Source organism: Acomys russatus, chromosome 17 (genome assembly GCF_903995435.1).
Source record: "Acomys russatus chromosome 17, mAcoRus1.1, whole genome shotgun sequence".
In the NCBI taxonomy this organism is placed as follows: domain Eukaryota; kingdom Metazoa; phylum Chordata; class Mammalia; order Rodentia; family Muridae; genus Acomys; species Acomys russatus.
Genome location: NC_067153.1, coordinates 62,460,111 through 62,475,258, shown reverse-complemented (window position 1 = coordinate 62,475,258; position 15,148 = coordinate 62,460,111). Strand labels below are relative to the sequence as shown.

At 51.1% G+C, this 15,148-nt stretch overlaps 1 protein-coding gene across 1 annotated transcript; it reads right to left on the bottom strand.

Annotated features, from left to right (window-relative positions):
- Positions 1-161: 161 nt before the first annotated feature.
- Dazap2 (DAZ associated protein 2) lies at positions 162-4,171 on the bottom strand. Its single transcript, XM_051160363.1, has 4 exons — positions 4,021-4,171; positions 2,726-2,844; positions 1,725-1,970; positions 162-349 (listed from the first exon to the last, which is right to left on the bottom strand). Exons 1-4 carry the CDS (start codon positions 4,031-4,033, stop codon positions 221-223), a joined length of 507 nt encoding a protein of 168 aa, XP_051016320.1. The 5' UTR covers positions 4,034-4,171; the 3' UTR covers positions 162-220.
- Between the last annotated feature and the right edge of the window lie 10,977 nt (positions 4,172-15,148).

The window sequence follows — 15,148 nt, the reverse complement described above, 5'->3', positions numbered from 1 at the left end:
AATGGATGCGTCCTACCTCAGACCGCTTTAGGGAGGGGCTGCTGCCCTTACATGGTCCTTATTAAATTTGAAAAGTGCCTCAAAGTTTGGACACCAGAAAGACACCCCCAAAACATGTGTCTAAACTGCAACTTCAGGTTAATATGACTAAAGCAGTTACATTGTGAGAAGTGCTGAAGGTATGTGATGTCTTTCCCGGCACAGGAGTGGCCACGGCTCCTCACCAAATGGTGTAGCCGCCGTCTGAGCCACCCATGAAGAAGTTTCCCTTGCGCTGGGTTACCAGGACGTTGGCCCCCTGCATGACGGCAAGCTGCGCAGCATTGGGAGGGCATCCGGGAGGTGGAGGCTACGAAGGAAGGACAAGGTACGGTGAGCACAGGGAAGGGCACGGATGGCGCTCAAGAAGGTGGGTAGGTGTCAGCTCTAACCTCTGTTCTGCAGGGGTCCAGGTGGGTTGACCCAGGGTCTCACGGTGTAACCTTGACTTGTCTGGTCCTTGCTATGTAGCCCAGGCTGACACTAAACTCGAAGCCTGCGGCCTTAGCCGCCGCCCCCCCCCCCCCCGCGGCGGGGTTACAGGCAGGAGCCACCCCAGCACACAGCCCTTTAAGGTGCTCACTCTGCCGCAGTTCCAGCTCTAGAGCATCTCCGCCTTCTCTGACTCCACCACACACGCAGGAAAGGAAGCCTGTCACTCACCCCAAGGGCCCCAGCTCTCAGAGCAGCCTGTCAATAGCTCCTTCTCAGGGGAGCCACCCCACCCCACAGGGCCCCTTGTGGGCATGTGGGGCTTTACTTACCAGCATATGCTCTACCACTGGGCTACACCCTCAGTGACTGCAAAGCTTTAACTTAAGTCAGTAATGACGCCGTTGCCAGCTCACTCTAGAATGTGGCTCCTGAGAGGATGTCCTTGGCTAGAACCATGTGGGCCACAAAGCCACACACTGGAGCACTAAGCAGGAGGACCTGGTGACTAAAATCCACTTACTAGGGATAATGCATTCTACTTTCTTAATAACCGGGGTCCTAGTACATTTCACCCTCATGGCAAATAGTAAGTGCTGACTCAACAACAAGCTTCAGAGGGCTAGAGAGATAGCTCAGCGGTTAAGAGCACTGGCTGCTCTCCTAGAGGTCCTGAGTTCAATTCCCAGCAACCACATGGTGGCTCACAACCATCTATAATGAGAACTGATGCCCTCTTATGGCCTGCAGGTGTACATGTGGGCAGTAAACAAATCTTAAAAAAGCAGCAGCAGCAGCAGCAGCAGCAGCTCCACCAGGCCAGTTCACTGTGTGCAAACCTACTGAAAAAGGAGCTGGCAGCTAGTAGTAGTTACGTTGGGTTTTTTTGTTTGTTTGTTTGTTTGTTTTTCATTTTTTGGGATTTTCAGGACAGGATTTTTCTGTGTAGCCCTGCTGTCTTGGAACTCGCTTTATAGATCAGGCTGCCTTCAACTCAGAGATCTGACTGTCTCTGCTTCTACCTGAGCATTGGAATTAAAGGTGTACCACTGCTCAGTTAGCCAGCATGAAAACAAATCTAATTAATCCCGAAACCAAAGACTGTCCAATGTCCCGATCGGCCACATTTCTGCCTGTGAGAGGGCAATAGTTGTGCTGCCCCTGACCACTACTGTCCAGGGATGGCGGGAGAATGCTCATGAACTCACTCCAGAAAGTCCCTGCATACACCCACAAGGGCTGCGCATACTCACAGGAATGTTGCCAGCAGTAGCGCCAGCTCCAAATCTGGCTCCAGCATCATACCCTCCTTCCACCAGCACTGCTGAGCCGGGTGGGTAGATGGGACCAACTGGGTAATAGGCCATGGGGATTGTGGAGCCCAAAGGCCCGACAGCCACAGACTGAGCCATAGGCAGGTACAGAGAGGCGCCAGGAAATGCAGCTGACATGGTGGGCACCGTGGCAGCCCCTGGATGAACAAAGCTTGGACGATAGAGCTGAAGAGGCAGAAGGGAAGGCAAATGTTACTTCGTGACCTTCCTACTTGGAAGCATCTCCCTAGCTTGGGCTAGCCCCCAACTGTGCAGGAGTGCACAACCCTGAACTCCTGAGCCTCCTGCATTCACCTCTTTTTGTTTCTTTGGTTTTTTGTTTTGTTTTGTTTTTCAAGACAGGGTTTCCCTGTGTAGCCTTGGCTCGCCTGGAACTCTTTGTAGACCAGGCTGTCTTCGAACTCACAGCAATCTGCCTGCCTCTGCCTCCTGAGTGCTAGGATTAAAGGCGCGTGCGCCACTACCACCTGGTCTTCACCTCTTACAAGCCTGTACCACCATGGTGTTAGGGACCAAGTCCAGGACTTAGTGCAGGGTAATCCCCTCATCTGATTTTGGAGACAAGGCAGCCTTGGACTCAGGATCCTCCTGCCTGGCCTCCCAAGTGCTGGGGCTACCAGCCTGTACCACCATGTAGGGCCCAGGAGTCCACTCTCAGTCCCCAGTGTGCAGGTTACACACTGCGTTCCAATCACTGGCACACAATATTGGGCCATCTGCTTCCACTGCTACTATTGGGCTCAAGTGACCCAAACTCAGCTCAACTGGGCATTTGTCAAATAATCAGACAACACTCTCAATCCCAGTGGGAATTATCAGCTCATGGTTTAGGTTATCCACAGAGCATCCCGTTTGTGAAGTCAGATTTGAAGACTGTGTTGTCAGCGCGTTCAAAGTCTAGGAGGCAGAAAGCGCAGTACCTCTGAGTATGCAGGTGGCGCATCAGTGTAGGGTGGAGCCTGAGGAAGGTGTAAGGTCTGAGGGTACACTGCACTCCCCGGAGGCTGCACAGGGTAGGTAGGCTGTGTTGGATACTGCCCTGGAATACAAAATGGGGGGAAAGGAGGATGCTTAGTAAATTTGAAGGGGGGCAGCAGACAGGAAAGATGGCTCAGTGGTTACAAAGTGTGCTCTTCCTGAGGACCCAAGTTCTGTTCCCAGCATCTGACATCTGACACAACCTCCTTTCGACCCAAGCTTCTGTCTTTGTGGGCACCTGCACTCAAGTTCACGTAACACAGACAGACAGACAGACACACTTAAAATAACAAATCTGTAAACAGAGCCAACAATGGGGCAGGGTGCACAGGGTAGCCAACTAAGTGGGGAGCAAGCAGGAGACATGCAGATGGAGAGAACTGCATATTTTCTCGGAGCCAAGACAATGAGGATGTCCCTGCATCCTCCCAACGGAAGGTGCTGGGCTCTGACTGGGCAGAAGGTGCTGTTCCCACTCGCATACTAATGGAGGACCAAGTCTAACTTGGCCACGTTCCCTCCCCAATAAAGGGCAGGCTCCTGAGGTTGTGGGCTGCTGGTGTCTTAGGTGACTTTTACCCTGGTTTGTCTCTTCCGGGCTGGGCTGTAACCAGTCCAGACCCTGTGGAACCCAACGGTTCTGGGTGCTTCCCTCACGGGTTCCTATTCAAGGTCGACTTCCAGAAAAGAGTGAGCGAGTGGAAGTTAACCGTAAGAAGGACGGCGGGAGGGGTGAAAAAACGTAGCGCAAGCACAGGGGCGCAGGGTCAGCAAGCCCGGCCCCCGAGGGGGGAAAGCGCCCAGAGGCGAAGGGGGGCGGGGAAGGCAGCGCGCGGCGCGGCCGGCACCTCACTAGTTAAGCGCGGCCCAGGCCTGTTGTTCCGAGGCGCGGGGCCCCGCCTCTGCCGGCCCCCCATTGGCCTACCCAACCCCCTGCTCGAGCTTCCCATTCGCTCCGGCGGGTGCCCGTCACGGGAAAGCGCCCCCACTTCACACACACACACACACACACACACACACACACACGGGAGCCCGCGGCTCCAAACTGCGCCACAGGATTTATGGGGGCCGGGGGTGCCGAGCGGCTGCGGGGGGTGTGGGGGGGAGGCGGCCACGTCAGACACCGCCCCGGGCCCGGGAGCAGCGCGGCACAGCCCACCCGAGCCCGGCGGCCCCCGCCCCGCTCGCCCCGGACCCGCCCGCCTCCCCGACGGCCCCCGCCGCTCCCCGGCCTTGCCTTTGCTGTTCATGGTGGCTGCGGGTCCGCTCCCACTCGGCGTCGCGGACGGTTATTTTTTTTCCGTCCTCTTCCTGTTCGGAGTCACTTCCGTGTCACGTGACGCCCGTCCGCTGCGCGTCGCCGCCGGAAGCCCCGCCCCTCGCCGTCGGGATGGCGCCCTCGGCCCCGCCCTCGAGGAAGGCGGAGCCTCGTGGAGCCGCGCCCCCAAGGAAGGCGGGGCTTGCGGAGGGCTTGTGTCCAGGCGACTCCTGGGCTCCCAGGCCTCTCTGCTCGCGGTCTGGGTGAGGACACAGGGTAGCCGCGGGCCGGCCCTTCCAAGCCGGACCTGGGCTTCTGCTGACGGCCCCGCCCCGGCTCGCTCCCCTCCTATCCCTCTCCCTCCCCCACTCCTGCCCCGAGATGGACCGCAGGTGCTGGCCTGTGGTTCGAGTGCTCCACCCTCAGTCGCCCTGAGGAGTAAAGATGACGTCTTTCGGGACAGTTCCTCAGGCCAGGCTATCTGCCCAGCACTGTGCGATAGAGATAAAGGGACCGGCCAGTCGCTGTGACCTCATGGCCCACGTGGTGGTCACGGCAGTGGGAAGCGGCCTCGGAGCGACCGTGGGGAGACCCCGTGAACGCCCGTGGTCCCAGTGGTTGAGAGCACTTACTGCGCTGGCAGTCCCACCCTCCCCACCCCATCAGTTCTGGACTCCGTGTGACCTGCGCACGCGTGTCACATGGTCACGCAGACATACACACAAATAAAAATACACATTTGGAAAGGAAAAAAAAACTGATCTAAAGAACAGTTACAGATTCAGGGTTTGTGTCCTGACTCCCAGGTTCCGGTCAACACGCAGTGCCTCCCTTGACTAGGCTGCACTAACTAAAGGCTGTTTTGGAGCTATTTTAGGTGTTTTAAATTTTCCCTTTAAGTATTTAAATTATTAGCTTGATTCGTATTAAATCGGTATCATAAAGCCTGTGATTTTTTACACTCCCTTCTAAATCTGAAAGCAACAAAACACCCGTAGACATAATAAAATAATAATAGTAGCAACAACAAATAAATAAAAATTCAGATGCTGCTATGGGGCTATGGGGTGGGCTTTAGGACCTTGATGTCCCGGCTCTTGTGCCTTGACTCCCGCACCCGCGAGCCTCTGCTAGGGCCTGAGCGTTGGGGGAGGGGGCCCGAGGTATGTTGCAGGAGTGTCGCAAATAAGGTCCTAGGGGAATCGGGGTGTGGTGGGAGGTGGGGTGCAGCTCACCGCTTGCTCCATCAGGTGGAGCAGAGGAGCAGCTGCCTGCTCTTCTGGTCACTTAGAAAACACATTCTTTTTTTTTTTTTTTTCTCTTGAGACAGGGTTTCTCTGTGTAGCCTTGACTGTCCTGGGCTCACTTTGTAGACCAGGCTGGCCTCGAACTCACAGCGATCCTCCTGCCTCTGGCTGCCGAGTGCGATTAAAGGCGTGCACCAGCAAACACATTCTTACATTCAGTGCATGCCCACTGTGTCAGACCCCTGGTAGGTGCTAGAGAGATAACTGTGAAGATAGGGGAGCCCTCGCCTCCACTTTGGAACCTACAGCCTAGGAAAGCCATTGTAATCCTTGCACAGCGGTTAGAGGCAACACCTGGAGCTTCCAGGAGCCGGAGCCAGGAGTGAAGTGCAGAGACGAGGTTCCTACTCCACCCGGCCAGGGGGGTTTTCCTGTGGGAAGGCAATGCCTGAGGTGAAGTCTGAGGCGTGCATAGCCACTAAGTAAGTGGAAGGGAGGACCTCACTGGCCTAGAGATGAGAGGAGGCGGCTTGCGGGCAGTAGGGCCGGATCACAGCGGGCGGGGTCTGGTAAGAGACAGCAGCACGTTCTGTCCCAAGAGCCCTGACTTGCCACTGTGAAAGGGACATGACCATGTGGGTAGTGTTTTTTTTTTTCCAATCCCAGCACTTGGAAGGCAGAGACAGGTGGATCTCTGTGAGTTCAAGGCCAGCCTGGACTACAGAGTGAGTTCCAGGACAGGCAAAGCTACACAGAGAAACTTTATCTTCAGAAGGGAAAAAAACCAAAAAAATTATAATTATACTTTGTTTATTCGTGTTTGTGCATGTGTATGCTCATGCACGCTGCTGAAGTAGCAGCCATGAAAGCCAGACCTGAGTTCACTCCCCAGAACCCGGAGTGGAAGGAGAGACCAACTTCCGAAAGCTGTCCTCTGGCCTTCACAAGTGTTTGCACGCACACACACATAAGCTAGTAATAAATTAAATTTAAACGCAGGTTTTAAGGGAGAGACTGGGGAGATGGCTCAGCGGTAAAACACTTGCTGGGCAACCAATAAGGACCCGAGTTTGGACACCCAGCACCCATGCTGATCTGAGCTCAGCAGCTATGGAGACAGAGACGGGTCAGTCAGCTCTGGTACATAGGAAAATGCACCGCCATGCATGTTGGTGGTACAGGCTGAAGCAGGAGGAGCTGGGTTCTGGGAGTTCAAGACCAGCCCCAACAGCACAGCAAGACTCTACTCAAAAGAAAAACAGATGGTGCAGAAAGGGTTACTGTTGACTCTGTTTCTTAGCAATTAAACTTTATTATACAACCCAACTAGCTTATACAAGAAGGAAAAAGGTTAAAGGGACAAAAGAGTGAACCTTCTGGTATCCGTTCCAAGGGACGGGTCCTTAGGTGTCTCTCTGGCCCGTGTGCTGGTCCAGCTGGTCTGCTGCTCTGCATGCTCTATCTGCCCAGCTGACTTTGTTGTTTTCTCTTCCCCAACTCCCTGAGTCACTTGGGAAGGACAATTAGAAAGACAATAGCCCAGGTGGGGTTCCCAGGTCTGCTTCCTGAATTCCAGACCCAAGATGGCTCCACTCAGTCTGTCACAAGGTATTCATGGGGTGCCCCAAGGGTAAAGCCCGCCAAGACTGTTCCCACCTGTGACAAGGCTTATTCTTTCCCACAGGTTACGTAAAATCTAGTTACATAAAATCATAGAAATCAAAATCTAACATAGAGGACTGAAAGGTAAACCAGTGTCTGGCTGTGAGGGTAGACGGAAGAGGAGCAGGGAGGAGTTTGGAAGTAGATTGTAACAGCTGGCACAGTGGCGCGCTTTTAATCCCAGCACTCAGGACACAGAGGCAGGTGGGTCTCGGTGAGTTCAAGGTCTACAAAGTGAGTCCAGGACAGAGAAATCCTGTCTCAAAATAAAAATAAAAATAAAAAAGAAAGAAAAGAGGAGTCATATTTTAAAAAAAGAAAAATAAATAAATTGTAGAAAACTTTCACCTGGAGGCTAATAATGTGATTGCATAAAAAGGACTTACCTGCCGGGCATGGTGGTGCACGCCTTTAATCCCAGCACTCGGGAGGCAGAGGCAGGCGGATCACTGTGAGTTCGAGGCCAGCCTGGTCTACAAAGTGAGTCCAGGATGGCCAAGGCTACACAGAGAAACCCTGTCTCGAAAAACCAAAAAAAAAAAAAAAAAAAAAAAAAAAAAGGAAGGACCTACCCAGGGCAGAAAAGACAGAATTTATTAAAATACATGTAAGAGAGGCAGAGAGCCTAGAGTGGGGTCATGTGACTGAGGAGCCACCTTCTCTTACATGCTTAACAGGGAGTTGCGGGGTGGGGGTGGGGGGTGGGGGGGCATCTGCCAGGGTTCATCAAGGTCACCTCTGTCTCCTTAAAGTGATGCCTTTGCAAGGTGAGTTGTTTTTCTGCAGACTGGCCATTTATTTGTAGGGCACCGTATTCTAGCACTTTCCTTGGGATGAGGTGGCTCAGTGGTTAAGAACTGGATGTCTTCCAGACGACTCAGGTCCAATTCCCAGCTCCCACCTGGCACTTCTCACCTGTCTGTGACTCCGGTTCCAGAGGATCCAGTGGCCTCTCTGGCCTTTGTGGCCACTGCACATTTTTTGTTTTGGTTTTGGTTTTGGTTTTGGTTTTGGTTTTCGAGACAGGGTCTCTCTGTATAGCCTTGGCTGTCCTGGACTCAGTTTGTAGACCAGGCTGGCCTCGAACTCACAGAGATCCGCCTGCCTGTGCCTCCTGAGTGCTGGGATTAAAGGCGTGCGCCACCACGCCCGGCTTACATTTTTTATTTTATGAGATTTGCTTAAATTGTTGAGCTGAGCTACCATGTAACATTTCACATTTAGCTTTGTGATAGCTTTCATTGTCCACTTGACAACCCAGAATCACCTGGGAGCCAGTCTCAGTGAGGATCTTTCTGGACCTGGATTGGGCTGTGGTATTGTCCTCAGGTGGCTGCTGTCTTGATTACGTTAATTGAGGTGAACTTGAGGCCAGCCTAGTCTTCATGGTGTGAGTTCCAGGACAGACAGAACTATGCTGAGAAATCCTGTCCCAAACAAACAAATCCAGTTCAGTTGCACATGCTGGCATGCACGTGCGATCCCAGCACCCAACAGACTGTGTCAGGAGAGTCATGAGTTCAAGACCACCCTGGGCTACACAGTGAGACCCTCTCCAAAGAGTGAAAAAGGTTAAATTGTATATTATAAACATGTACAGCTGGGCCGTGGTGGCACACACCTTTAATCCTAGCACTTTGGGAGGCAGTAGTAGGCAGATCTCTGTGAGTTTGAGGCCAGCCTGATCTACGAAGTGGGTCCAGGACAGCCAGGGCTGTTACACAGAGAAACCCTGTTTCAAAAAAACAAAGAAAGAAAGAAAGAAAGAAAACACAAAAACATGTACAGCCCATTGTGTATCTATTATATTTCAATTAAGATATTATTAATAATTGTGTGCGTGTGTGTTTGACATGTACATGTGGGCACTTGTGTCGTGGTGCATAAATGAGATCAGAGGACAACTCTGTGGGGCCGATTCTGTCTCTCCTTCCACCTGATCCTTCCACAGATCAAGGAGAACTCAGGTCTGTGGGGTTACAAGACAGTCACCTTCCCCCGCTGGCCATCTCGCCAGCCCAACTAAGACGTTTTAAAAATAATATCGATGAGGATTGCAGAGATGGCTCATTGCTTAAGAGCCTGAGCTTGGTTCTCAGCACCCACACAGCCACTTACAGCCTGGGACTCCAGTCCCAAGCGATCTGACACCCTCCTCTGGCCTGTGAAGGCACGAGGTGTGCACATGGTGCACACACGTACATGCAGACAAAACACACACATAGGATTTTTTTAAAGACGTTATGTATGAGCCAGGCGTGGTGGCGCACGCCTTTAATCCCAGCACTCGGGAGGCAGAGGCAGGCGGATCGCTGTGAGTTCGAGGGCAGCCTGGTCTACAAAGTGAGTCCAGACAGTCATGGCTACACAGAGAAGCCCTGCCTCGAAAACTAAAACAAAACAAAACAAAACAAAAGAAAAAGAGTACGTGAAATTGGAAGAAAATCATATGGGGGGTTAAAAGAGTAGAATTAGAAGGGAAGAAATTAGAGGGTGAACTTTAAAATCCTCAAACAATTAAAAATATCGATGATGGTATGTAATGGGCACATCTCTAACCCTGGCACACTGTAGAAGAAAAAGAAAATCAGCCTGTGTCCTGTGTGTGATTCCCTTCCCCCACCCCCTTTTCTCTGCCTGCCTGTCTGCCTGTCTGCTTGTCTGTCTGTCTGCCTGCCTGTCTGCCTGTCTGTATGCTGCCTGCCTGCCTGTGCCTGCCTGCCTACCTGTACTTTCTCTCTACCAGGCTGGCCTTGAACTCAGATCTGCTTGCCTCTGGCTCCTGAATTAAAGGTGTGTTTGTATTCCAGCCGGATCACACAGACCTAGAAGGTCTTTGGATGTGACCTCTTGCCAGAGCAGCCATGTTCTGAATTAAAATTCCTCCACAGGATCTTGCTGTATGTCTGGCCTCAATTCACAGAGATCCACCCTGTGTCCACCTCTCCAGTGCTGGAATTAGAGACCTGGTCCAACACAGCTAGCTAAATAAAAAGAGGTGTCGGGGGGAGGGCAAACAGTGGAAGTTTTGGTGTCTTTAAAAACTCAGCTATGGCCAGGCATGGTGGCACAAGCCTTTAATCCCAGCACTTGGGAAGCCAAGGCAGGTGGATCACTGTGAGTCCACGACAGCCAAGGGTACACAGAGAAACCCTGTCTCAAAAAACAAAAAACAAAAACAAAACAAACAAAAAAAAATCAACAACAACAAAAAAACCAGAATCAGGGCTGGAGAGATGGCTCAGAGGTTGAGAGCACCGCCTGCTCTTCCAACGCTTCTGAGTTCAATTCCCAGCAACCACATGGTAGCTCACAACCATCTGTAATGGGATCTGTTGCCCTCTTCTGCTATGCATGTGTATATGCAGGCAGAACATGGTTTACATAATAATAAATAAATCTTAAAAAAAACAGACTTGATAAATAATAACAAGGACACACTGTGAACCCTGGATTTTATATACATTTTCTCATTCCAACTTACAAAACCTCAAGGTTAAATACAATTTACATTTTATGGACAGGGACACTGACCCAAGGATTCCAGTTTCCAGTCTGAGGAAAGCTCAGCCTGGAGGGCTTGTTGGGCATTCACAAGACCCTGGTCCTTCCAGAGGTCAGGTGTCAGGTAGCTGTAGGTCTTGGAGATGGCATCAAAAGTGGCCTTGGCAAAGTTGCCCAGGGTGGCAGTGCAGCCCCTGGCTGATGGGTAGCAGTCATCAATACTGGCCGTCAGCAGTAGCTTCTTGGGCACAGGAGCAGAGACAATACCAGTGCCTCTGGGGGCAGGGGTGAGACTCACCAAAACAGAGCCACAGCGGCCTGTCACCTTGCATGGAATAGCATGGGGCTTGCAATCTTGTTCCCCAAGCAGCCTCTCCACACAGGGACGATGGAAAGCTTGGCCAGGATGATGGCCCCTCGGATAGCAATGGCTACCTCCTTGGAACACTTAGCACCAACACCAACGTGACCTTTGTAGTCCCCAATAGTGAAAAAAGCCTTGACCCTGGTCTGCTGGCCAGCCCATGTCTGCTTCTGCACTGGCATGTGTTCCGGCCTGCGGGGTCTTCAATGGGTACCTGTGGAGGGAGCAGACAAGTGGGGGGACAGGAGACACAAAGAAATGAGGGCAAGTCTGGATTCTGATCAAGCCCTGTTTATTGAAAGTTTTCACAAAGTTTATATAGACACAGAGGCATGGGTATTTGTGTAAGCAAGGGTTGCTATGGATACCTAACTCTGGAATGCTCCGGCAGATGTCTACCTTTACAGCTGCTATAACTGCAGAAGAGGAGAAATTCCAGAGAGAAAGGTAAATTGTGAAAGATCTGGTTAGTCAGGAAAAAGTTGCCAAAAACTGCTGCTCGCAGGCAGCTGGCCTTTAATCTGAGCTTACTAGTAGTCTTACTGGAAAAGCCAGTTTATAGCCAGAAAGGAGTAGCTCAGGGGTCTTAGAATGACCGTCCCCCACAATAAACCACAACAGGTGTCTAACTGCCGAAGCACAACAGGGTCAGCTGGTTTCTGGTAAACGACAGACTGCTGGAGAAATAGGAACCTAGCCTTTGACAAGATGGCTGAACATTGGCCATACAGCCCGTCCCCAACAGGCATGATCTTGAGAACCTCATCCTTTAGGAATGCACCCAGGAAAAAAATCAATAATCTCGAATTCCTTAATGGGCAGGAAGAACAGATAAATCTCCTCCAAGAACTTGATCTTCATGTCCTTAACCAGGTGGCCTAGCTTGGTGACGGGATCCACTCCTTGTCTTCGGCTTTACCTCCATGAGACCGGTGGCCTCGACCACGGCCACAGCCGTGGGCTCAGCCACGACCTCGACCGTGGCCCCTAAGAGTGCTGCGGAATCCTTCGCAGAAGCCGCCGCGCCCTCCTAATCCTGGGCCCCGGGTCCTCCGGGCCCTCCCGCTGCACCAGTATCATCTGCTATTTGTTTTCCCAAGGAAGAAGAATCCTTTGTTTTTTAATGTCTTCATGCACAGACCCATCTCGATGACTGTATTTTTATTTTTACTTTCTAGATCTGTTTTTGTATGTAACCCAGGCTAGCCCCCTGTATTAGCTTCCTGAGTGCTGAAATTACAAACATGTGACACAGACAGGCAGGTGGATCTCTGTGAATTTGAGGCCAGCCTGGTCTACAAGTGAGTTCCAGGACAGAGTCTTGAAAGTTTGGTCTTCTCGTCTCAAACCTGGAACAGCTGGGATTACACAGGGTTACAGACCAGCACCACAAGACCCTGATCAGCCCTGGCTTTAGTAAATGCTTCTCTTTTTTAAAAAATATTACACTGGGCACGGTGGCACACACCTTTAATCCCAGCACTCGGGAAGCAGAGGCAGGTGGATCGTGAGTTCGAGATCAGCTGGGTCTATAAAGTGATTGCAGGACAGCCAAGGCTAGCACAGAGAAACCCTGTGTCCAAAAAAAATTACTATTTTTAAATTTTATGTTCATTGGTGTTTTGCCTGCACGTATGTCTGTGTGAGGATGCCGGATACCCCACTACTAGAGTTAGAGACAGTTGTGGGCTGCCATGTGGGTGCTGGGAATTGAACTCAGGTCCTCTTGAAGAGCAGCCAGTGCTCTTGACCACTGAGCCATCCCCCCAGCTCCTAGTAAACGATTGTTATTTCTTTGTATTTTGTTTGCTCTTTGTCTCCATTTGTAATTTTAGTTTTATCTGTGTGGATATGTGTGCCTTTATGTGCACCATATTCATGCAATACCCTCAGTGGCCAGAAGAGGGCGCCTTGGAGTGGGAGTTGCAGGCAATTTAAGCTCCCTGATCTGGAGGCTGGGAATAGAATCTATGTCCTTTGCAAGAGCAGCAAGCGCTGCGAACCACTGAACGGTCGCTCTAGCTCCTTGCTTTTTAAATTTTTGCTTAGAATTATGAGTGCGTGTTTTCACATAAGTGTGGGTGTCCTGGGAACCAAATGGGGTTCTACAAGAGCAATGCTGATACTAATGGCCAAGGCATCTCTCCAATCCCTTGTTTTTTCTTTTTTTGTTTTTTGTTTGTTTGTTTTTCTCGAGACAGGGTTTCTCTGTGTAGCCTTGGCTGTCCTGGACTCACTTTATACACCAGGTGGGCCTTGAACTCACAGCGATCCGCCTGCCTCTGCCTCCCGAGTGCTGGGATTAAAGGCGTGCGCCACCACGCCCGGCTATTTCTTCAATATTTCAACTAACAACCTCGTTCTCTCCCAACCTGAGCTGCAGTATGACCTTGTTTCCCTCCTTACCCCAAAAGAAAATGGAGCACTCCGGTTGCCCCTAAGCGCCATGCCTGCGAGGGACACTGGTGGCTTCTGCCAATCTACTTCCTGCTCAGCTTCGTCCTCCCATCTGCACCCCGGCGTGTCTCGAGTAATATTTCTCCTCTAATTTTTTTTTAACTGTAGAGACTTATCACAGAAGAAAGAGGAAGGACAAAAGCTCACGTTTCTTCAACAACCTCATTTTCTTCCAACAGCTGAAAGGAACGTCTTATGAATAATGGATGAACCCCTGATGAATATGCACCCAGCCCATTATGCCTGTGAGGTCTGGTAAATAATTTATGAGCTAAAATGCTCCTCACCTTGTTACTGTACAAAAACTTTTTTAAAAATCCACAACATATTTACCCTTTGAACCATAGGGAGATCTGTCAGAGACGGTGACAGCGGCCCAGCAAGGCAGCTATAGTCACCACCAAAATTAAGTAAAAGAAAACACTATAAACGCATTTGGAAGAGGGTGTGAAAATGGAGTCTGTTTTGGACATATTCCTTGCTGTTTGTATGTTTTCTAAAACTCTGGCTCCTCACCTTAATGTAGCCTGGCATTGTCAGAGGTGTCTGATTTCTCTGTGGGCTGGTCTCCTCACAAGTCAGTCAGAGCAGGGAGGCTTACCCCTATTCCTTGTAGGAAAACCGGCCTCGTCCACCTTGGAAGCACTGGCTGCTCTACTTTTCACAGCTGAGCCACTTTCCCACAGTGACCTGCCTGAGCCTCCACTCACACCCACAGGCTAGGAAGCTGCTCTGCCCCAGCAGCAGCCCTGTGCCTGTGCCTTTAACCGACGGTGAGAAACGGGGAGGGCGAAGGTGCCCATGAAGCCAAGGGGGAGTGTTTGGGATACACTCATGCATTCTGGAAGAACTTCCTTGTTCTAGGATGGAATTTACATGACACAAAACTAGGTCAATTCTCAGGTCCTGCAAGGTGGGACTGCAAGGTTTATCTGCCAAGATTTCTGAGGCTTTTCAGTCACCATGCCAAAGAAGGCGCTCACTGCCCACTGTGCCCTTCACGGCCAAGTGCCTGGGGGAGAGGAGGGGAAAGAAAAAAAGCCTTGCTGTTTATCTTTTGGGCAAACCATATACTTTTTTTTTTTTTTTTTTTGAGAAACAAAGGTGCTGTTGAGAAGGCTGAGTGAATAAAGGAGCTTGCTGCTAGGCTCCTGGTGTGAGTTTGATTCCCCAGAACCCACCCATGTGGCTGAACCCACAAACTTGTCTTCTGACCTCCAAATGAGCACCCTGACACCCCTTCTTCCCCTCCCTTCCCCCCTCCTTCTCCCCTCCCCACCAGTAAATGCAATAAACAAATGGAAAAACAGGGTAAGTGACCTACAAACTACAAGGTCAGTGATATAATTTATAAAAATCGTTTTACAACAATGTAGTGTTTGGACCCAAGAAGGATTCTTGGGAAAAGTAAACATTCACAAGAGTTTGCAGGACAGAAGAGGTCCAATTCATTAGAAAGCATCCCGAGTGGCCCAGCTGCCGATGCGGGCTCCGCCTACCTCTCCATTTCTCCCACCACTTCCTGGATTCTGGCTCGCTGGGCACAGGTGGGGGTTTCTCTAGGCCCATTTCATATGTTGAAATCCAAGCCACATGGGATGGAGACAAGACCTTGGGTGGGGGATGAGTAGGTCATGGGTACACCCCAGAAAGTTTCCCAATCCCTGCCACCAAGTGCGGTTACTGCCTGTGAGGCAGGCACGGGGTCTGCTGTGACCTTAGACGCCCAAGCCTCTGGATGTGTAATGCCGAGGCCTCAGCTGAAGTTAATTAAGCTGCTGAAGAAGTTATTGCTACTCATGTTTGCGAAACACGTGCCAGCACCCACTAGGGAAGGGTGTGGGGTCCCCTGGAGCTGGAGGTGGCTGGGAGC

What these genes read in the sequence shown, in the direction of transcription:
- Dazap2 (XM_051160363.1), bottom strand. An exon ending in CGCCACCTGCATACTCAGAG is followed by an intron (nt 1,971 to 2,725) that starts GTACTGCGCTTT and finishes CTGCCTCTTCAG; the next exon opens with CTCTATCGTCCAAGCTTTGT. An exon ending in CTACTGCTGGCAACATTCCT is followed by an intron (nt 350 to 1,724) that starts GTGAGTATGCGC and finishes CTTCCTTCGTAG; the next exon opens with CCTCCACCTCCCGGATGCCC.